The sequence below is a fragment of the Pholcus phalangioides genome, unplaced genomic scaffold (genome assembly GCF_987345545.1).
Source record: "Pholcus phalangioides strain wild (caught in Gottingen) unplaced genomic scaffold, Ppha-v1.0 ptg000015l_1, whole genome shotgun sequence".
In the NCBI taxonomy this organism is placed as follows: Eukaryota; Metazoa; Arthropoda; class Arachnida; order Araneae; family Pholcidae; genus Pholcus; species Pholcus phalangioides.
In genome coordinates, this window is record NW_028301608.1 from 15,588,081 (window position 1) to 15,612,229 (window position 24,149).

At 38.6% G+C, this 24,149-nt stretch overlaps 1 protein-coding gene across 1 annotated transcript in view; it reads right to left on the bottom strand.

The window, feature by feature from the left end:
- The window catches only part of LOC149075527 (glutamate receptor ionotropic, kainate 2-like), a 71,874-nt gene extending 48,151 nt beyond the window's left edge, over positions 1 to 23,723 (bottom strand). The window contains exons 1-2 of the mRNA XM_089242902.1: positions 23,474 to 23,723; positions 20,593 to 20,748 (exon numbers count right to left, since the gene is read on the bottom strand). Coding sequence (XP_089099028.1) covers positions 20,593 to 20,748; positions 23,474 to 23,567 — 250 coding nt within the window. The 5' untranslated portion in view covers positions 23,568 to 23,723. The remainder of the gene's footprint in view (positions 1 to 20,592; positions 20,749 to 23,473) is intronic.
- Positions 23,724 to 24,149: the final 426 nt, after the last annotated feature.

The following is a 24,149-nucleotide window of genomic DNA, read 5'->3' on the forward strand; positions in this document are numbered from 1 at the left end:
AAAGCCCGAATCATTTCTGCAAATCGATCTTTGGCCAAAACGATCGGAATCTTTGTGAATTGGCCTCACTTCTGGCTTTGGTAGTAACATATAAATTAGAAAAGATCTCGCTCCTATGTGGGGGGCTTAAAATAAGGGACACAAGAAGAATATATGGTTTGAATAGTAGGTTTTAGGTGAAAAAAGGTTTAACCCACCCTTTAAGTGGTTTGTCAAGTTTTCCTGATCCGCATTATAACTGTCACAGTAGAAATCACTAAACCATCTAGAAATTGCCACCTATTTTCAAGAAGAAATTTTTTTTCGGTTGGGCGTGAACTGATAAATCCCCCCCCCCCAACACCAAAAGTAATAATTAATAAAAAACGAAGAATAGGAAACAAAACTATTGTTTTCTGTTAATTTTGCTGTACGCAATAATCCTATACTACCTCGAAGGGAAAGCTATATATAAATATCGTCTCCCTCCCCTTCTGTTATCGGCCTTTGAATAAGAGCTGACTCCGCCCAATTGGCAGGTGATTGGCAGAACGGGGGCGGGCAGAGAAGGAAAACATGTTATCAGGGAAAGACTGTTGTACAGAGCTAGCTGGGTCGTCAACGTCGCAATAAGAGCGTTTTAAGAATCCGAGATATCGCGAGATTGCCACTTTAAGGATTAAGAAATACTGCACTACCTTAATTCCTTAGTGTTTGCAGTTTTATAAGTGATATCAGTGAATGACGAATAAAGACAACGAATTTGTGTAAAAGAGGATCTACGGACTGATTATGACCCTCTTCAAGCTCTATGAAACAGTGAATCATCATAATTTCGAGCGCATTTATTGAGCGCAGGAGAATCGACACATTTATGCGGACAGAGAGCAACATGCGCAAAAATTCGTGTTAACAATTAGACGAAAGTCGAAATTCAATACACTTCTTCCCATTGCCATCAGTGTTTACAAAAATGGGGGGGGGGGGTTGCCTGTGTATACTGGAAAGGTCATCTTTCTAAAAATCAGCATTTTACTCATAATATTTATTTCGGAATCAATCTTGTGGTGGTGGTGGTCATGTGGAACGCATACTGCTGTAATAAACGATTTGGGGGCATTCTGTTCGTTATTTGCGAATTTTATCTTTTCTTGTACGTCAGCGCCACCTATCGGCTGTTTTTTGGATTTTTTATTTTTTTTTGGTGTCTTAAAAACATTCCTGTGACCCCTGGTGAAGTTAACCTTGCAAACTGTTCTCTATTTCGGTTATTTTTCCGGTTTCTATGAATTTTTAAGTTTCTACGGACTTTTTGCCCACCCTGTATTTATTTGGAAGAATGTTTTACACAGAATCTAAAACAGTTTTATTCTTGCGAATGCAATAAGTAAAAACTAAGTTATGGTTGATTTAAATCATCTGCAACAATGGTTTCCAAAGGCAACACAAACAATTTTCAAAGTTACTAATTCCACGCGAAACAAAATTTCTCAAAAAATATACAAGATATTCTCATGAAAATTTTCAACAGTGTTGCAGATAACGTTAGCTGTGCAGTAAACTAGGATCTTGGCTATATGTTCAGAATTTAATATTTTACAGCTGTTTGAATGAAAAAAAATTGATTTTTTTTTAAATTAAAATCCACGTATATTGTTTCACGAAAAAACTGCCATGTCTCAGAGAATATTTTGTGTATCCTAAAACTTTTAGTTCATTGCACAGATAACAGTCATAAAAACAAAATAAATTGTGTGGTTTTCAGTATAAAATGTCTAGCGTAAATACTGAAAATGAGCCAATTTTGAGGAGATGATTTAGAATAACTCTAAAAGTTTTAAAAATATTTCAGAAATTTTACTGGATTTCCTTATTTCATACAGTATTATGATTCAAACCCACTTGTTTTGTGAAAATCACAGTGTTTTCAAAAAAAATGTGCCCCGCGTGTAGTCGGTTGCCTTAAGATTTTATGAAATTCAATGTAAGAAAAGGGCAACAAAAATTGTATAAGAAGAAGGAAAGACGGAATCTAAAAATCTAGTCCCATCTAATAAGATAAGACGGCCTTTTTTGGGGATTTCACCGAGACTATTTCTCTTATCCCAAGGTAGTTCAGGAGAACACGCACTTCCTTTTATTTCAATCTTTCAATGTCGGAAGAGTACTGGAGTGTCTTCCGCTGCTATAGAATTCGATCTTAGTGTAAAGGATGCGTTTTGCATACGTAGATTGGGAAAATCCATTGGAATTTTGTCTCCCTGAGACGTGACGCTGCTGCTCAACCTACGAGCGATGAATACAAACGACCTATAAACCCTTCGCGAATCATAAGGACAGCAAAGAAAGAGAGAAGAATAAATGATTCGTATGTTTATGGAGTTCTGCCATCATCTCCTGAAAACTATTTCCTACGCGTATTTTTATGTTTTTTTCCGACTGTTCTGAAGCTTCGAGCTGGAATTCAGTAAAACTTCAAACCATCCAATTAGAATATCGGGTCTAATTCAGTTTCACATTTTTTTTTAAAACTTGGAATGGGTAGACCATTATTTGAATTAGCTCCCCACCGCCCGAACGGAAACTGCAGGCAAGTACCCCCACTTGCACAACACGCTGATTATATTACAAATACAACGCCACAACAGGCAAAATGTCCAACATGGTGGCGATATTGCATCCATCGACGCAGTAATCAGAATCTTATCTTCATAGAATTCTTCATTATGTGGGCTTTTCTTTTTCTTTCTTTCAAAGCACAACCAGCACCTCCTAGAGATAGAAAGAGTCCAGTCAAGTCACAATGGAGGCAGTTTGTTTATTTTCGTGCTCCGTTAAAATTTCGTTTTAAAACGTGAATATTAGGTTATGGCAGGCAGTAAATGCGTAATTATTGTTTATTAAGTGTAGGAGTAAAGGTTCATATGTGAAGTTGTGTGATATAGGAAAATAATTTGGATATTGTTAGTGCCACGCGTGCTATATCGGTGCAGTCGTGATCAACGGGTGACGGTTATCATCTTCCGCTATCAATGACTGAAAATTTTCAGTGATGATCGGTGTAAATTTTTCATCTGATTTGTCGGCGGGAATATCAGCTTCAAAACGGTATGAAGATCGTTCAAACATTCCAATTAGTTCGAAGTGGATGGTATGATTACAAACTCCGGATATAAACTTCAATGGTTTTCAAGCGGCTTTCTAAACTACATTTAAAGACCAAGTGGACATGATAGGGGTGAGTGATTTTTGAAACTTGATAGCAGAGATCATCAACCAGAACATTTGCAATAATTCAACCTGTTAATCGTTGCTATAACTCTTATAATTGGTTTTTAAAAGGAATCCAGTGTTGTGTGTATGACTCGCCATTTTCGAACCAGGTGACAAGTTTTATTATACATGTAAATGGTTGTTGGACTTTTCACTGCATTTAGCCATGTTTGGTATTTGAAGTCCTGAATTGTTTCTTTAACTGACTTTCTTTTGCCATGGTAAAAGTTTTTTGACAAACATTATACTATAATTTTTTGCGAACGAATTTCATTGGTGACCATTCAGTCGGGTCACACATGTTTCTCATGTATTGGTGTTCTTCATAATTTGTAGTGGCATTAATAGTTTTGTGCTGAGTTTACATTTTTGAACATTTTTCATAATATTTGTGAACGAATTTCATTTGGTGACCATTCAGTCGGGTCGCATACATGTTTCTCATGTGTTGGCGTTCTTTTTATTGGTAGTGGTGTTAGTAGTTTTGCACTGAATTTACATTTTGAGAACATTTTAATATAGTTTTTGTGAACGGGTTTGATTTGGTGACCATTCAGTCAGGTCACGTATAAATTTCTCGTGTTAATATTCTTCATAATTGGTAGTGGCGTTAATAGTTTTGTACAGACTATGGATAAGTCAAATAAGACACCTATAGGGATCCCAGCTTTTGACTCAAACATGGACAAAAAAGAAACCCTTGTGGGAACTTCAAATCAACCAGACTGCACAGATCACCCATTCCATACGGACACAAACACGACAAGTCCAACACTAGATCTTGAGAGAAGCGAGCACAATGAACCGGATAAAAAGAAAAAAGAACAGAGAGATAATCGAATCAACAAGAAAACCTCCAAAATTCACAAAGTCTTTAAAAATTTGGCCAGGTCTTTCAATGAAACCTTCAATATTAGCTCCCGTTTAGCAACATCGGAAAACTCAGATGTCTCAATCTCGTCGTCAAACTCATCGATTGGCTCCCTCTCATCTTCGTCGTCAACGTCAGACGTGGTCTACAAACTGAATTCCTACCACCCACAAACATCAATTTCGAATAAAGCAGAGCAGATAAAACGGAAACATAAAATTGGTATTTTCAACATACAGAAAACATCTTCATTTGTGCATAATGAACAACCAGAAAAGCAAAACTCGCTCAAGTTCAGCATAGAAGATTCAGAATGTCAGAGGAAAGTCTTTCGAGCAACTGATGCCTATAATGGACCGATTACATTTACAAGTCAAGTAGCAGTGAAAATCCCATTGACAGAAAAGACACAAAACATAGATCTTGAAACAATGGAAACGAAAACTGAACCCTCAATGGTATTGAATAATAACACTCTACATGACCTACAGATTTTTTCTGTAGAAGAAAGGACGAGTAATTCCGGGGAACAGGAACAGGGCAGTGAATCAAAGACACTCCTCTCTGTTGATGATCTCAATTACAATGATTCCCAAAGTCAGTTGGGTCGGTCAAACACACCACTTTCTTGCGGGCGCAAACTGCTTGGTAAACTAAATACTGACATATCTTGTGACCCTGAATCTCACTCGAAAGGAACTTCTCTCTCATTAAATACATCGACGGTCCAACAACCAAATCACTTTAGTTCGAAAATAATGGACTCATCAATTGAATCATGGGATGAAGGCAGTTATTTGGATTCTCTACCAGAGGGAAGTGATTGCACCGGGAACGACAAGGAACTTCAGACAATGCTTGACTATTTAGACTTCAAGAAAGAGAGGCTTGATAAAAGCCACTTTTTCTTACAAGAAAAGTCAGCAGAAGTACAGAATCTCTCTTCGCATAAAAATTCCAAAAGTTATAATAGTGTAAAAAAAAATAAAAGGTCTGGTAAACAAAACGTCAAGTCTCAAGTTAAGAAAAGAAGTGAGGAGCACAATACTGACAATATGAACATTTCCCAAGAAACAGAAAGTTTAAAAACCTCCAAGAAAAAAAAAGAGAACCTTGAGATAAGGGTCAAAAAACAAACTCAATGTGATGACAAAATATGCTGTCGGAACAAGAATACAAAAAACACTTCTCGTCGGTTAGAAACACCCAAATCAGCTGAAAAACCTGTCAGACGAAGTTCATTAAGACTTAAGGAAAAAGGCAAGAACCTTGCCATATCTAGGGGTCAAGGAGGTTCTCAGGATCTCCTCAAGCCCTGTTTGATAACAGAAATGCAATCCAGTGATAATTTGAGTACAAATAATTCTGCAACCTTACCTTCTCAACAAGATTCATCTCAAGTCATACCCAAACTCAACGGTCATCAAGTATATGCACAAAAAACGATGGGTGCCAATACTTCAATCTCAACTGATTTTTCAGCACATAAAACACTCCAACCAAATGTACAAGTACTCCTGGAGGAGCTTCGGGAAATTTTGAACTCCTATACAAGTGATAATGGCAGAGGAAATGTAGGGTTCTACATTCCCGCTAAACAACGCAAAAGAAGCAATAAAATAATTGATGCAATCAATATCTGGGCAGACAACATCCTCAAATCTACTAGGGACAACTTCTGCCAAACAGAAATATCTTCTCCTCAGGAACTAACACTCACTTCGACTACACAACATTTTTTTACTCAGTCGCATCAAGACCGTCTCTCAGCTCAACCACAGATCGAAACAACTCTCCAACAGCAGATTAGCAAAATGGGTGAGATGCGCAACAGAGCACCACAACAACCTCCGAAACCACAAAGAGATGTCGCTAAAAAAACTCACAGAGAGGCTGGAGTCAACACCAACATTCCAGAAGTATCGCATGATCTGCGACAATCAGAGAAAGTTATATTTTCTCCATCTGCAACCACATCAATTAACACTGCAACTAGTATTAAAGCTGTCAACGCCTGCATCTCTGGAGTTGAAACTCGCACAAGACTTGAGCAGTGGTTAAGCAACAATTACAACCCCCCTGCAGCGTCACTGGAAAAAACCAACTCTATGATAGATTCTATTGTGGAATGGATTGAAGAGACTGTAAAACAAGAACTCAGTGGTTTGACACAAACAGACTCCCCATCACTACAAGGACAACGCCTTGAAAAACAACATGGAACTGCGAGAAAATCGGCAGAGAAGAATTTGCCCGTTGTGACTAATGCTGAAAAAATCACACAGATATCAATTCCCATATCTTCCCCTCCTCAACAAAAGGACTCTATAATATCAAATCATGTAGATGAATTAAATGACAGTTCATCTTCCTATATCATAGTTGACGAGCTCTCTTCCAATACAGAAAATCCTTTCCAAGAAGTCAGCTACAGGAAGAAGCAGCAGAGGAAAAACAAGAATCGGCAAATCTATTCAGTGCTGTTATACAAGAACAGATTGGCTCAATCACATCGAACTAACAGTAACAACCAAATTATTATCAAAAAATTTGAGAAAAAAATTCACAACATCAGACACATTAGAAATGGTACGGCAGTTGATTGTTACACTAAAGAAGACTGTAAAAACATCCAAAGATTTATACTCAACAACCGAAGCCTCCGGCAGTACATATATGTTGTGTGCCCAGGGGCCGATGCTTTTAAACAGCACCGACTTCAACCGCAAACATATGAAGGAGTTAAAACTTCAAATAACAAGAACTTTGGACGTACTTTCAATAATAAAAAAACAGCAATGTATCAGAAAAATTCAAACCTCTTGGGTGATATTGTCTATGAATCCGAGGAACAGAGTTGTAAGGGAGAGGCCTCTTCGGCATTCAGATTTGGGTCCGGCTTGGTTTTCTACAATCGTTGCCATCTTAAGAATCATAGTGAAATTCGAAGCAGCCATACTACATATGCAGGAATCTCTTGTGCTAACCAGAAAAATCTAACCACAAGAGCTTGTAATACCGTGTATAAGGATGCCGATAACAATGAATCTAAACTGACATTCAACGCTATTGACCAAAAGGAGATTAAACAAGTAATGAATGACTTAGAAGAACAGTTAAAATATAGCAATCTACAGGAGTTCATTGCTAGTATAGATGAACATAAAGGTCAAATTACTTTGATATGTACAGACTCGTCGGCTGCAAAGGTCATAAGTTCGGCAGTCGCGAACAATTTCAAGTTGAAGTTACACTTGAAAAATTGATAACAAGACAACATATCGTTTTCCTACTCATATAAGTCAGGTATAATAGATAACTATTTTAATATTTCATTTTTGATATACAATGCCTCAAGATAAACTTAAGGACGCAATAGCCAACTCCCGGATAACATGTCAAAATAACAGACGGGAAAAGCACCCAAGATTAAGTCGAAAAGAGCAAATTCAATGTTATTCAACGACACCATCTTCAATGGGCAATCTCAAAATACTACAAATAAATGTAGATCGAACTAGAGCGGCAATAAACTTGCTCATAGAGACAGCAATCAAGGACAAGATTGACATAATTGCTTTACAGGAGCCAGGAATACCAGGGAAGCCACTGCTTGGATTTCCGAAAAGATGGAAAAGATGGATGTCCAGAGATGGAAAGGCGGCAATCCTGGTACTCAATCCAGACATTCACCCTATGACATATCATACGAGCAACAACATCACATCGATTAGAATCTCACAGCCTCAACATGATCTAATATTAGCTAGTGCGTACTCTTCACCGAAAGATTGTGTTGAGAATGTTCTCAAAGAAATGGACCAACTATTGAAACTGGCCAAACAAGCGAACCTATTGTTGTGCGGCGACCTCAATAGTCATCACCCGCTTTGGGGAGACCATAGAACAGATACTAGAGGAAATAAGCTCATTGATTATTCTAATAGGAACAATTTATATTTCCTCAACCATAGTAATTCTCCTCCCACCTTCGAGACGGATTATGGGAAAGGATGGCCGGATGTGACTATTACGAACTCGCATGCAACACTTCTGAATACATCTTGGAAAGTGGACGAGAAGGTGACGCTCAGCGGACATAAATACATTTATATACAAACAAATGCGACTATTTGCCAAAAGCCACAACGACGATATAAAATAACAGTGAGGAAGCTAAAGGTTTTCAACTTGAAAACAAGAAGCGTAATTAAAACAATACAATACAATTTAAGGAAATGTCAAGACAAGACAACCCTCCAACGAATATGCCAGGAACTAATGGCATATATTACTAACATGTGTGAGCAGACATTTCCAAAAGTAAAACCTTCACCAATTCAAAACCTCGCATGGTGGAATGATGAACTAACGTTAGAAAGGAAACGTCTGAGAGCACTAAAGAGGAGGTGTGAAAGAGAAAAGGATCCGGACAATCAAATAAGGTTAAAGCAATTATATCGAAAAGAAATTGCATTATACAAAAAGAAAGTCAACAGTGCAAAAAAAGAAGGCTGGATGAAGTTTTGTGAAAAAGCGACGGAGCCTTTTGGGAAAGCGTACAAGACTGTCACAAATACAAGTTCATTTCCTCCACAAACATTCCTCGTAAATCCTGATCATCCAACAACATCTTTGCAAGCTGCCCAAAACATTTTAGAAGAAATTTTCCCCCAAAATAATGGGGGAAACGAAAATACTGTAAGGCAGTCAAGAAATACACAGAATACTGATACTAGAAACGATCCACCTTTCTCAATTCAAGAAATTAATAGATTAATTGATAAACTAAATGTGAAAAAGCTCCCGGTCCTGATGGAATAACAAACGCATTGATTAAAAGTATACATGCTTTCCACAAGTTCTTTTTCCTGACTCTATTCAATAAATGCCTCAGCTTCAATATTTTCCCTACAGCATTCAAGAAAGGTCAACTGATACTATTTCTAAAACCAGGAAAAGATCCGAACAATATCAACTCATACCGTCCAATAGTTCTTCTAAACACAGTGGGCAAAATTCTCGAAAAGTTGCTGACACAAAGGATCAACTACTACATCGAGAAAACGAAGTGGATCAGCGATAAACAACATGGATTTAGAAGAGGATTCTCGACTGAGACAGCACTCTCAAAGATTCATGACAGCATACAAACATTTAAGAGCCAAAAACAAGATGTTGCCCTAATATCAGTAGATATTAAGGGAGCCTTCAATAACATTTCACATAAAACAATAGTAAAACAACTTCTCAACATCTCAATGCCGGACAATGTGAGAAGAACAATGATTGATGCAATCAGAGAAAGACATATATCCCTTTTTACAGATGAGGGCGAGGCCACTATAGTTCAAACGAAAGGGTGCCCTCAAGGTTCCTGTAGTGGGCCGATGCTGTGGAACCTTGTCATAAATGACTTACAAAAAACTGGCCTGAAAATATAAAAATTCAAGTGTATGCGGATGATATTGCTATGGTAATTGGTGATTCTACAATCCGCAAGGTCACTGAGCGCGCAAAAGCAGCAATGGTATTATTGGATACTTGGCTCACGAAAAATAATTTAGAGATCGAATTCTCCAAATCAAATTACTTGTGGATTTCTCACAAAAAGGGAAGACCAACCATTAGACTGCGAAACAATCCAATAAGACACAATATGAACATCAGATATTTAGGAATAATGTTTGATAGAAACCTGACATGGTTCAAACATGTGAATTATCTGATCACGAAAACACAGAAATGCTTACAAAATTTTAAAAGAATGGCTGGTCCTGCATGGGGCATTAATACAAGAATTAGAAATACGCTTTATAAAGTTGTCGCCATCCGCATTATAGCATATGGTGCCATCGCATGGTTCGGTGATCCCAAACAACAGTTAAGAACAAAAGTAGACTCTCTTCAAAGAAAATTCCTGCTATTCATCACTGGAGCCTTTTCCACAACACCAAACAGTGCTTTACAAGTATTAACTAACAATCCCCCACTACATGTACTTTTGGACAACGAAGTACAGAAAGCAAATTTAAGGCTAAAGCGTGAGATTAAAATAAACAATGTAACATATCTTCCTACAGATGTAGAGCATAAACATCCACCATGGACGTATCACCCGGTGAAAGATATTTTGCCGACACAGGTCTTGACCACAGATGCAGAAGAATCAACAAATCGAATTATTTTCACAGATGGTTCAAAGACCGTGGATGGCGTAGGGGCCGCCTACGTCAGTATATACATGGGTGAAGTAACGGACAAATGGAACTGCCGGTTGCTCAATAACAACACTGTATTCCAAGCAGAGTTATACGCAATCTGGATGGCGGTCAATTATGCAAAACATTTTCCAGGGAAATCAACTATAAACACAGACAGCATGTCATGTATACAGGCAATACGAGACGTAGAATCCCCTCATAGCCTTGTGCATGACATTAGAAAAATACTGATGGACAACAGGAAGATTACAATACGGTGGGTAAAAGCTCATGTAGGCATTGAGGGGAATGAAATAGCGGATAAATTCGCGAAAGAGGCTACAAAACATCAACTTGAAAACCACCTAATGAAATTGCCGGCATCCTATATTAAAAATCTGCTGTCGAAAGAAGCGTCAGAGAAATGGCAACACCATTGGCAAATATGCACAACTGGAAGAAAGGTCTTCGACGTTATACCAAAAGTGGGTAAAATGAAAGAAGTCATGCCGAGAGAAATAATAATGTTCCTCACAGAACACGGTCCATTCGGTGAATACATGCAAAGGTTCAAAATCAGCCAGACCAGCACGTGTAGATGCGGCCATCCGGGAAGCGTGATACACTATGTGACACAGTGTGAGTACACAAAGGGATACCATTTGGAGGCGCCGCCGAGCGGAAGAGAGATCTTGTGGAAACGGAAAATTATTTTGCAAAGATCTGCAACGAGAAAACTACAACAAGTCTTGGGCTATTTGATGAATAATAAAGAAACTATTTTGATAATAACTGAAAGCAGGGAACAATCCACTAATGATTCGGAAGTAGAATCTGAAACAGATGCAGATTCAACATAGAGGGGCGCACTTAGGCTCCTAAACCATAATATTTTAGTAATACACCCTGTATAAATTATGAATGTTTTTGTATATACAATTTCATAGTATGATGGTGGTTTAGTAATTGAATATTTGTATGAGCTCATTATGGCATTTTTTCCAATATATGTGTCATGCATAGTAATGTTTATGTGTATCAACAATTATATAAAAATGGAAATTTATACTATGTAAATAGTGTATATTATATATATATATGTATGGGAAATTCAAATGCGATCGCTGCCACCCAGCACTGTGAACGGGGGCTGTGTTTGATTGTTCCCGCCGCACTTTTATAGTATGATAGTAATTTTGTAACCTTGAATATATATTTGTATGAGCTCAGGGTGATATTTGTACCCAATACTACCTTCATAGTAATGTTTATGTGCATTCCCAATAGTATAAAAAAGGGAAATTTTTGTAAAGTAAATAATGTATGCATGTAATTCAAATGTGAATGCCCAGCACTGTCAACGGAGGCTCTGTTTGATTGTTCCCGTCGCAGTGCGGGCTATGTGTGTATTCTGTGTGTGTATATATTGCATGTTCTGTAAGGGGAAGAGCGAGCAGAACACACTGTTCAGCGCTGTGGACGGAGGCTTTGTTTCTTCGTTTCCCGTCACAGTCGAGGCGCTGTATATATGTAATTTGTATGCATTGTGTATTTAGACCATTCTCAAATCTCTCCCACTTCAACATGCCAGCTTCTTTATCTTCTTTCTTGTCCACAAGTCTTTTCCACCCTTCTTTTGAAATCCCAGGCTGCGGTCTCCGGCCCTTATGTGCCACTGGGCGCACGTGCAATTTTTCTCCCTAGTCATTGGATTCAGTCACCCATTTTAGTCAAATGTCTTGTACGTTGCATCGAGTTGATGGCTGTCTTCATGGGGAGAACGACGCGAGTAATTCGAAACTTGCGAGCACGGGGCAAGGGGAGCCACCACTATAAATCTTTGCTAACTTTTCCGACACAACTCTGCCTCTTTTGAGGTAACGGAAGTAAGGTGCTTTGCATCAGTCCGGGGCTGTGAGCGGTTCTATCTATCTATCCTAGAGATAGAAGGCCTCCGCAGTCTGCTTGTGACGTCAGTAAGTAGTCCATTTTCCCTCAGAATGTTAAGGGAAAAAAATTCCCTGCTCGTGTCAGTATCAGACCAGACCAGACCAGCATTAGATTTTCACCCCCATTCCCAGCCGTTGAGGCTGACTGTGAGGTTACAGACGGATCCAGATGGATCTATGAAGAAATTGAAAGAGGAGACTGTGTTTGGTGTATGTTAGAAAGTGAGTGAGTGAAGTGTTGTGCGTGAGAAAGTAAGTCAACGTCTGGTCAAATAAAATGGTCATGGCTTCCCCAGAACTTAGTCTAGTTTTGTAAGTTTTTTGCAATGCCGCCACACCTGAAATAAAACATAAAGCCAAGAGAGCAAGTCCAAAAGCAGCACACTCAGTATCACAGGGACATCACAACAAAAGCAGTGATTAACTTTGTGTGTCAACAAAAATAGAAAAGTTTTTATCACAAGCATTCCTGCTATCCTACCCAATATCAAAGGAAGTTCGATCCGTTCGGTGTGGATATTTTTTTTTTTTTTTTTTTTTTTTTAAAGGGTAAATGTTGAGTAAATAGGTGCCAAAACGCAAAAAGAAAAAAAAAATACTGTACAAGTAACACGTACAGAAGTAATCAAAAACACATAGGAAAAGAGGTTAAATAGATTCCAATAGAACAAAATGCAGTTTGGGATTTTCCCATGAAAAAAGGATAAATAGGAGCCAAGACATCATACAATACAGTGAAAAATCAAAGTGTGATGAGAACTATGTACATATTTACACAAGGGAAGAGTAAGAAGGATGATTAAGTGTTTCTCCAGGGGAGATGAAAGATCTGTTTTGGACGTCTGTAGATCTTCCTTCTGGAAGTCCTTGGTGGAGGGATTTCACTATAATTGACAATTTCATTGATATGAGAGTATGTGGAATTAGCCATACGTAAAAATTGATTTTTATTAAGCTTTTTAATGTATTTCCAGATGTGGTTAATTCTGAGATCTTTTCTTATGTTTTTTCCTCTTATAAACCATGGCGCCCCGGTGAACCTCCGAAGAGTCTTGTTTTGAGCAGTTTGTAATGATTTAATGTTAGCTTTATTAGCAAACGCCCAAGCTGGGGAGGCATACAGAAGGGTGGGCCGAACGATTGATTTGAAGAGCAAAATCTTATTTTTAATAGAAAGTTTCGCTCTAGGGAACGTAATCTTGTTTAAAGCACCAAGTATCCCATTGGCTTTATTTCGCACATATCTGATATGTTGTTTGAATGTAAGAGCACTATTAAGAATTACACCCAGATATTTAATTTGGTCAACTGGAGCGAGGGAGCAGCTGTTAATATGTAATCGACGCAATCTGGGTATCTTTTTACATCGAGTAAACCAGATAAATTTACATTTATTGCTATTCAAGACTATGTCTGAGTCTTTACACCATTCAGTGATATCGTCTATTGAATCCTGAAGAAAGTCAGCAGCATCACCTGGCTTTCTGTGTCTACAGAGTACTACCGCATCATCAGCAAAAAGCGATAATATACCAGCCTGAGGCGCAGGAAAATCGTTGATGTACAATAAAAATAGTTGAGGACCTAAAACGCTGCCTTGTGGCACAGATGCATTTACAGGTTGAACAGTAGAAAGTGTGTCATTAATATTTACTTGAAAAGTTCTACCAGTTATGTAGTGGTAGAAGAAAATTATGTAGAAATATGGAAATTGCAGGTCAATCATTTTATTGAGGAGAGTAACAAAGTCACACTTATCAAATGCCTTGTTAATGTCTAGGAATGCAGCAGCAGCATATTCTTTATGATTGAAGACATCCGTGATAAATTCAGTTACACGGATTAGTTGCGTCACGCAAGAGTGTTCTTTCCTGAAGCCATGCTGTTCAGGTCTTAAAATATCATTAGTGTCAATGAAAGCTTCCAGTCTGGTTGCTATGATTTTTTCATAAATTTTGCTGATATTAGTCAGAAGACTAATAGGTCTATAAGAGGTTGGAAGTAATACGTCATTTCCGTTTTTGTGAATTGCTTTAATAATAGAGTGTTTCCATGGTTTAGGAAAATAATGAATCTTGAGGGCTGAGTTAAAGATATCTGTGAGTGTTGAAATTATGTTAAAAGGTAAGTTTTTTAGAGTCATATTTGATATGTTGTCATATCCAGACGCTTTTTTGGTTTTGAGAGTAGAAATAATATCTACCACTTCGTCCACACTTGTTGATGGAATTTGTTCATCATACTTGTTTATATGTTGGTGGACGTACCTAACAACTCTGTTTTTGAGCTCTATTTGAGTATGGAGCGGCTGAACATGATTTGGTGAGAGCTGCCTTCTGTATGCCTCCGCAAAAGTTTCAACTATTTCATTATCTGAGAAGACTATGCCCCCTGCACCAAGAATCTTGTTTATTCGTCTACTATTGTAGGGCTTGCAAAGGTTCCAAGCCTTCCATATGTTAGTATTATCACATGTTGCATTTTCTATAAAATTTGTGAATCTGCAATTTACGAAGTTTTCAACCTCAAGCTTAATTTCTTTACTTAATTTGTTCAAAGTAATTTTATCAGATCGCCGTCTGAATCTTTGCCAGAGGCTTCTAACCCTATTTTTGTGCCTTATTTTCTGCAAAATTTCTTTAGTTAGGCCATATTTATTTTCTTTTTGTATTGAGATAGTTGTGGAATTTTCGATTGCAGATTGAATTTTATTTGTAAGTTGATTGACTGCACTATCTATAGTATGTGCACGTGCTGGAATGTCATTATGCGTTCCCTCATTCACAAGAAGCTCTTTAAATTTGTTCCAGTCAGTTTTACGATATATTTTTTGCCTGTGAGGAACCGGGAAGTCAATCTGGAAAAATATTGGATTATGCGGTGAATTAAGTACTGTTTTGGTATACATATGTATTTCATATAAAAAGTTCTTAGATATACCAAAGTCTATTACATCAGGGCTGTATCTAGCACATGAAGGAATATGTGTAGGAATATCTGAAGAGTGAACTTCAAGAAGGTTATCAAGACAAAATTTCCTCAGAATACGACCACACCTGTTATTGCGTTTACTGTGGAAAATGCTGTTTTTGCTATTCCAATCACCTGCAACAAGTGTAGGAATATTTGTGTTAAAGATATATTCAAGGAGTGGCACGTCAATTGTATTCCTTGGGGGCTTATATATGGCACAAAAATTTAGGGGAGTTCTGTTAATGTATGTTGTTATTGCACAAACTTCCATTTGCGTAGAGGGTGGTAAGGTATTAATCTGATAAGGAATATCAGTCTTAATATAAATAGCTGTCCCTCCCCCTCGATTATGAAGTCGGTCTTTTCTGATTTCATTGTATCCATAAAGTTTTATTTTTTGGCTTGGGAGCAACCAAGTTTCTGAAACCAGAAGAATATCCACCTGGTTGAGAAATAACTCCTCTCTTAGTTCTCTAACACTATTTTTAAGACCATTGGAGTTCCAAGCCATAACACACAATGGCCTACTATAGGTGGTATTTGATGTGTTAATTTTTGGGCTGAAGGATCAAAATCAAAAATTGGAAAATCTGTTCGATTTTGTCCTTAGAAATGCCTGCCTGGTTCAGCAGTTGACAAAAATTTTTAGAGAGTTGACTACTTTCCACTGTGTTACCATTAGAGAAGTTGTTTGAGTTTGGATAACTATTTTTCACATTGACAGCTGATGTCGCAGCCTTGCATGATCCACTGGGGTCATTTAAGTGACCTCTTGGGTGATCTGTATGTGTGCTGATAGTGAAAGTGTTGTTTATGAGTGTATGTGTGTTGGGGGCTTCAACGATTTTCGTGGCAGCTTTATCATCTATCATCGAACAATTTGTGGGCACGTTAAAGTCCATTACAGATTGCGAATCTGCGAGAGAATCATTAGCTTCTGACATTGATGTTATATTCAGCCTCTCTGTTAATGTGATGAGTTGGTTTAACACTCTGCCAAAAGTAATCCTAGCATGTTTTTCTATAAGATCGAGTTTGATTTCATTCACATCTTTTGAGTTTGTTCCTTGCTTTGTAAGTGGATGTGCTCCCGGTCTAACAGTTTTATCCAGGTCCTTTTGCTTTTGGATATTTATTTGTGATAACTGTTCATTTTCGACTGAAAAGAAGATTGTTTTGGTCCATTTCATATTGTTCGGATTGCAAGTAATGGTGATTGGTCCTTGACCTATTGAGAAATCGTCTTCTTGATCTTCATTTTGCACATTGCTCTGTAGCGAGGGAAAGTCCAGTGTATTTGGTCCCTGGAAGTTAACAGGAACCCTGGGAATAAATAATCGTGCCTTATTCTGCGAAAGCACAGGTCTAGCTCTGCACCCAGAGTATGTCGCCGTGTGAGGCCCACCGCAATGATAACATTTTATTTTGTCAATGTTCCCCTTTACTTGGCACATCCGGGTCTCATGTTGATTGGCACAGAATGCACAATTAGGCGTTAGATTGCATCGAAAGGAGCTGTGCCCATAGTTTTGACATGATCTACATTGAATGGGGCTCTGAAGCCCTTTGTATCTTTCGATTTCTATAGGTAGGTCTGAAATGCTAGTGAGATTTGCAAAGCTCTTCTCATTGATTGGAATTTCTACCAGATACAATGGTAATGCTCTACCAGAATGATAGTTCTTCATGTTACTGATTTTTACAGGGTTAAATTTTTGTTTCTCTAGGCTTGCTTTAATTTCCTGCGTGTTGATATTTGCAGGTAAGCCGCGCACAACAAACTTGAGAGTCCTTTCACTTTGGGTGAAATATGTATAGTATTTGAATTTTTTTGAATCAAAAAATTTAGTAATAGTTCTATGGTCTTTCTCAGAAAATACCTGTACCACCACAGTATTGTTTGTAGGTTTGGCTGTCGGAGGGATGTCACACAATTTCTTAGCTGCCACGAAATCGTTAATCCAATTATTACCCCAGTCTGATAAAATTATTGCTGGAATTTTGGTTCGCCTGTTAGTGTTTGCATTGCTGTTTGGCATGTTTGTTGGTCGAGGTGTATCATTTGTCTGTGTGTTCCTCTTCTTTCCTCTCCCAGTGACCATAGTGAAACCATCACCATTACCACTGTCACTCTCTGAGTTGTCAGTGACAACCAAACGGTTTCTAGGATTTGCCATTAGTCCATTGTTATCACCTGTCGGTGAAAGAGGTATTATAGGAGAGCCTTTATTAGTGACATGATCATTCGTGTCATCCGGTTCATTATTAATCATGTTGGAAGAAGAAATAGCCACCTGAATATCAGTGTTTGTTAAGTCATTGGGTTCCTGATTTTGTGTGTGGTTAGTATTTATGGGAGAGTTGTTTACTGTGTGTGAAGGACTGGTTGCATCAACTTCACTACGATTAGTTTCTTGTACCACACTTATATCTCCATTCCCTGGGCTGCCTTCGCCTTCACCCATGTTATTTGGCATCTCTGATTCGGACGATGTGTAATTACTAGTTGAGTTATTCTTTGAGCTATTCTCGCTTGTTGATGAAGTCGATGATTCATCACTTAAGCTCTTATCCTCAACTGGGGGGGTTGGGTCAACATCATTTGGGATTAAATGAAAGCTGTTTGAAGGGTCAGTGCAAATGTTGTTGTTATTGTTTGATCCTTCTTCAGGGTCAGAATTGATATTAGGGATATTATCAGAATGGTCACTTATCAAATCAGTTTGAGTGTTGTCGGAACCAGTCTCGCTTTCTGAGTTCGAGAAATTTTTTACCTTTTTTGTTTTCTTTTTCTTTCTCCTACCCTTTTTAGTATCAGAGGTGGACTCAATAGGAGTCGAAGTAGCATTATTATTACCCTTTAGAAAATGTGTAGACAATTTATGCATGCATGATTCAAAATTCAGTGAATCAAAATAATCAATCGCGTTACTTGCGAAAGCATCAAATTTTCCAGGCTTATCCTGCTTTGAAGCTGTTTTCCATGAAACAAAGTCCTCAATAATTGAGTCAAATTTGTTGGCGATGATGCAATTTTGGCCAACATGATTTAATTCATCACTTTCTTTCACTTTACTTTTGACATACCCAAGCAATAACTCAATAAACCTTTTTCTCAAGTTCGGGGATTCATTTGCCTCTGAGGCCCCGATACATAACTTTTCCACAATTGAATTATCAACACTTGCAAAGGGACACACCTTACCCATTGTTGACACACAAATATTAACCACTTACCTTGCAGCGTGTCCAATTAGCATTGAGAAATCGAAACACAGGGACATTTGGGGCAGACGTTACACTGGGGAGGGGGCAAACAGCATCGATGACTTCAGAGATGAAGATTCACACCACACTCCAGAAGAATAGCACTGGACGAATCGCAAGATCCACCACAGACAAGGATACGAAGAAGTCCGTAGAACGTGAAGTCCATATACCGTCGTGGTACTCCGCCGCTGATGCACCCGTTATGATACTAACGCGGCGATCGTTTTCCGTCTTGAAACTTGGTCGAGGAGCGAAGAAAACTGCGACTGTACTGGCCGACTGTCACCCTAAATCTTCTTCTGTGTTTGTGTTAAAAAATTTTTCGTGTTCTGTGTTCGTTAACAAATATGATAAACTAATGAAACATGAAACCACGTTATTACGTTTATACTGACGTCCCTCCCTCCTCTTAAAAAAAACTTTCGTGTCAGTATCATCGTTGGGCGGAAAAGAAATGATCGGGCTCAGAATTGGTTATTTCTATGTCCCACATCCAATCACTATGCGGTATTTGTGAGCCAATCAGGAAGATTCTACGCCAAAATAAGAAGGAACGAAATAGGATGCTGTGTTTCAAAATGTGGCAAACTTGCTAGGTAGTCTTAATGACGTTTATGGCAAACAGTGCAGAGGCTTTCTATCCCTAGGAGGTGCAGACACATCTCAGGTCTATTGCCATGAGCAATTTAGTACTACCTAGTGAGTTGTGCCTTAAGTGTAAGTACCTAACAGTCTGACTGAGTATTCGAGTGTTGTGCTTTGATTTTTGAGTGCTGCCATCTATATTTCAGAAGTGAAGTGTAATGACTGAACATTTGTATCGTTTGTAGGCTTGTTGCTCTCTGTGACGAGACTTTACGGTGGGGAGATCGGTTCGAATTCGCGTCTCGAAGTTGGAAACCACAGAAAACCAACTTCAGCCGACCACCACCGGGGACACGGTGGTTCGACCCAGGACCTCGCGATGCGAATTCGTCACCATGACCACTCGACCATAATAACCACATGATGTCAGAGGCGTTGTGAATTTTAATTTGGGAAAATTATGTGACGTGGAACTCTCACGTCATCCAATTTTCACGAATCAGAATTCGCAACGTCTCGGACGTGATGTGGTTATTACGTCACGTCAGTGTAGCGTATTTCGGTCTTAAGACGGCTACGAGTGAAATTCAAGTGAAGGTGGAAGCATGAAAGGTTATGAAGAGGGCCACAGAGAGCTGTAAAAAAAAATATGTGCAGTATATATATAGACTTGAATAAACTTTTTAAGTGAAATCTCGTTACTCTATTTTCAGGATCCAACAAAACTGCCCTTAGAATCAGGGCTATTTTAACGCATAAGCCCATATGGGCTTCATGTCCACAGGGAGACTACATTATCAGATCTCTTCACCAACTCTGGCCATATCGCAATTTACTGCCATTAAGGAATGTGAAACGAAAGGTGCCGTCTATCGGTGGTCGCTTCAAGTTCATTAGGAGAAAATACCACATATAATTACATATATTCTAACCCGGTTTTGAACCTGGGACCGTGACGGCAAATTTCACGGGGTAGACGAGAATCTTACCACCACGCCACTCGGGGGCTCGCATGATCACATCTGGTACTAACTTACTAAGAGCAAATATGAAGGCCTACATGTGTACACAAGTATTTGTTTATTTCCAGCTAAGTAAGAAGCCCAAGAACGTTACGTCACCTGGGTGAGGGGATATTGTTGAGACTTCCCTGCATAGACCCTTCACGAGGATAAAAGCTCTCTGAAGACCCAAGAGTCCGTAGATCAACTTTGTTTACAAAATTTTTGTGTAATATAAATTTAGGCTACTCACAAAATCAATTCAATTCCCATAAAGGATCCTGAACGAAGATGTGAGACTTTAGTTAAGCCGAGGAAGAAGGGCAAGAGAAGATATTTTCCAAAGGGGATCTCATGGGCGGAAAAGGTTAAGGAACACTACTGTATTCAATGAAGCCATCGTACCAGCAAATGGTCCCACGGCCATATCTGTGGGGGTCGTGTCGGCCAAGAATGGATTAATAACAGCGATGTGACGATTAACTTACCTTTCTTAGTCGCGTCAAAGCTGTCTCCTGGTTGCAGTCGTTCAATTTTCGCAGCCAATGTCGAGTTCGGAAGAAATGTTGGGTCAGCATTTATCCAGTCCACTGCTATACGAAAAGCTAGCTCCTGCTGGTCATCTTCGGTGTCGAATAGACCACCTAGTATAGAAATGAATATGTAACTGAGTGTTGAGGATATGGAGTGTTGGAAGCTATAATAATTGACCAATTCGTGGAGGAAACGAGTCTCTTTAACGAGATTTTTTTACTGACTGACATCATGTTATAATATGGAAGGATCATATACAGTGAAACCTCTGTATAAGAGACACCTATGTGGGACCACAGATTATCTGTCCCTTCAGTAGAGGTGTCCTTTGTTCCTTTTAAAGGTAAATGAGTTCTTATTCAAAGGGACACAGATCCGGACATACGTCCCTTAACCCTTGACACCAAGGTGACATTATTTTCCATCGAAATACAGGGTGTTTCAAAAAGAATCATCCGATTTAGAAAAATCATTTCGATCATTAAACGTTTTGAGCGAATAATGTATAGCTAGAAAGAGTGAAATCTCAAGTTTGCAGACAGGTAGCGCTAACGCTCTTCCTCCGGCTGCCACTTCAGTGTTTCTCAAGATTGGCTTTTCCCACAGTTAGATACCGATTCGGATGACTTCATTTTGAACACCACCACACTGGAGCTTGGACGTTCGAGAATTTTTGAACAGTCGCATTCCTAAACGATGAATCGGCCGTACGGAACCTGACGATTCAGTTAAACATCACTGGCCTCCAAAATCGCCGGACCTCACAGTGTGTGATTTCTTCTTATGGGAGTTTATAAAAGACTACGTTTATGTATTTCCCCTTCCAGCTATATCAGCCAAACTGAAGATACGCATAACAGCAGCCGTGGGTGCAAACGAGCTCGCAAAAGTTTGGGATGAATTTGACTACCGTATAGACATATGCCGTGCATCCCAAGGTGGACATATTGAGCATCTTTAATTTGGCCAATCGGGTGATTCTTTTCGAAATACCCTGTGCTGTATCTGGATTCATTAGTGACCTACAATCTCTGAAGGATTGGCGGAGTTCAAAATCGAATTCTCACCAACATTTTCCATTTCCAATTCCTCTAACACCAGAGAGGAAAATAGAGGAGGTAATAGAGGTGCTGTCACCAAACAGAATTTTTTCTAAATTCATTAGAACATTATAATTATTAAACGATAAAATTAAATAGTAAACCATTAATCATTATCAATAAATAATTATAAGTATTAATTTTTAAGCGTCAGGAACATGATGGTTAATTTATTCATTAATAATGGGCTTTTACTGTTCGGAGTAATAAATTTATTTGCTCCGAATACAGTATGTGAACTTACAATATTAAATCATTGTAATCATACTAATTAAATCAATTAATAAGTAGTTAATGGTAATTATTTATTACTTAGCGTTACTCATGGTGATTACTTAATTAATTGGCTAATCATCAATTAATAGTAATTTCAAAAAATAATTGTAGTTGTTAATTAATTAATAAGTGACAGGGATGTTCATGATGATAAATTAATTGGTCGCGGTAGCCCAGGTCGGTAAGGTACTCGCCTGAAGTACCAAAGGATGTTCAGAGATGTCGCGAGTTTGATACCCGGTCGTCTTTGTCAGAAACTTTCCTGGCGCAGGGACATAACAGAAACAGCGACATGTGTGACCACAGAAAAACATTTGTCCCACATCGACGGGCATTACCCTCTTGATGCGAGCAAAAAAATGGCTGCAGTTCAGAATCGGCAATAAATTGTAGGTCCTGGTCTAATTAGCCCTCGTGTGCAGAAAATGACTGTGGTGCGACTAAAATGATCAATTGATTCTTTAAAAACTTGCTTTGTCTTGGTGAAAGTTCGAAATGAAAACATTTCCAAGTGTCAAGGAAACACATATTTTCTGGACATTATGCTCAGGTGAACTCGGAAAGAAAAGCCATCTTGTCTCCGCCAGGACTCGAACCCAGACCCTCTTACATACCGTGCAAGCATGCTGCCATCTACATCACTGGAGAGAATAAACCCTGTTAAGAATAAATAGGTGGTACAACTGGCCTCCAAGACAGCCGCCCTCAGAGGGTGTGCGGTCGCACCGGGCCCCGAACTTACAGTAAAAGTGGAGAAATATGCATTTTCTTACAGTAATAAAAAAATTTTTCGTAGTAAACCAGATGTCAAATTCAAGTGATTTGATTTTGGAATTTTCATCAATTCTGGACTTATTTCTCTCATTAATTCTGAATTTCAATATTATCTGCAAATATTCTTCTCATTAATTCTGGAATTTTTTCACCCATTAATTCAGAGTTTTCTTCAATTCTGGAATTTTTTGACGCATTAATTCACAGTTTTCATCAATTCTGGGATTTTTGTCTCTCATTACCTTTGAATTTTCACTAATATTCTGGGATTTTTTTCCTCTCATTAATTCTGAATTTCTATCAATTCTGGGACCTTTTCTCTCTCTCGTTAATTCGGAATTTTCTCCGATTCCGGGTTTTTTCTTTCATTAATTCTAAATTTTCATTGGTGATAGATATTTTTCAGCATTCCTGTGCATAATTCTGTGCTAATCCATGAACCTTTTGAATGCCCAATTCTCCTTCCCCTCCCACAAAATATATAGCATCGGGGCTAAGGAGCCCCGAAATTATTCTCGCACCGCGTCCCGCGTCTCATAATTGCGGTCCTGCCCCAGAAACAAGACATAAATGACTATTCTAAACTCAAAACGGAAACAATTTCAACCCATATACACACAAAAGAGTGAAAATCAAATGCATCACAGCACACAAGCACCAATTTTTAATGTAAAAATGCACTCACCAATCCGGATCGTTCTTGGAAGAGCCAACGAACAATCCAAGAAGACCAAGATCGCTAGGGAACATGATGACAAGAACGCGATAGAAGTTTTCATTTCTTCGCGAATTACATGCTACATACCGTCAAGTAATGAAATATGAAAAGAGAGAAAATGAAATGCACACACACACATTCTCTCTCTCTCTCCCTCGTCCTCGGGAAACTTGGAAAGAGTGTTCGGGAAGAGGACCTGTGCGGGGCATTATGTCTATAATTGCGAGATCTCGTAGTTCTAAAATAAGACCTGGGCCCGAGTCTTGGGAAGAGACGAGAAGGAACACACGAGGGAGATGACACTCGTGCGAAAAAAAAGGCTAAAAGACGTGTGACGTCGGTTATGAGGGCTGCGTGTGCAAATGAAACAAAAAATGAAATGTATAACGCCATGAATATTTTCATAGATACTGTCCAAGAAGTAAAACTTTGTCCATTCCGCTTCATTAATGGGGGGGCGGGCATGAGGGGACACTTTTTTCTCACTTTTTATTTTAAGAAAAGAATTTGCAAATTTCCAGTTCGTTTCATAAAAGGCAATTTTTTTATTGTTATCTTCAAAATAAAGAGCAAATAATTTCTGGCTGTCAATGTCTAAAGGGGCCGTTCAAGTATTACGTTACGTGAGCAAATTTTTAGCCAT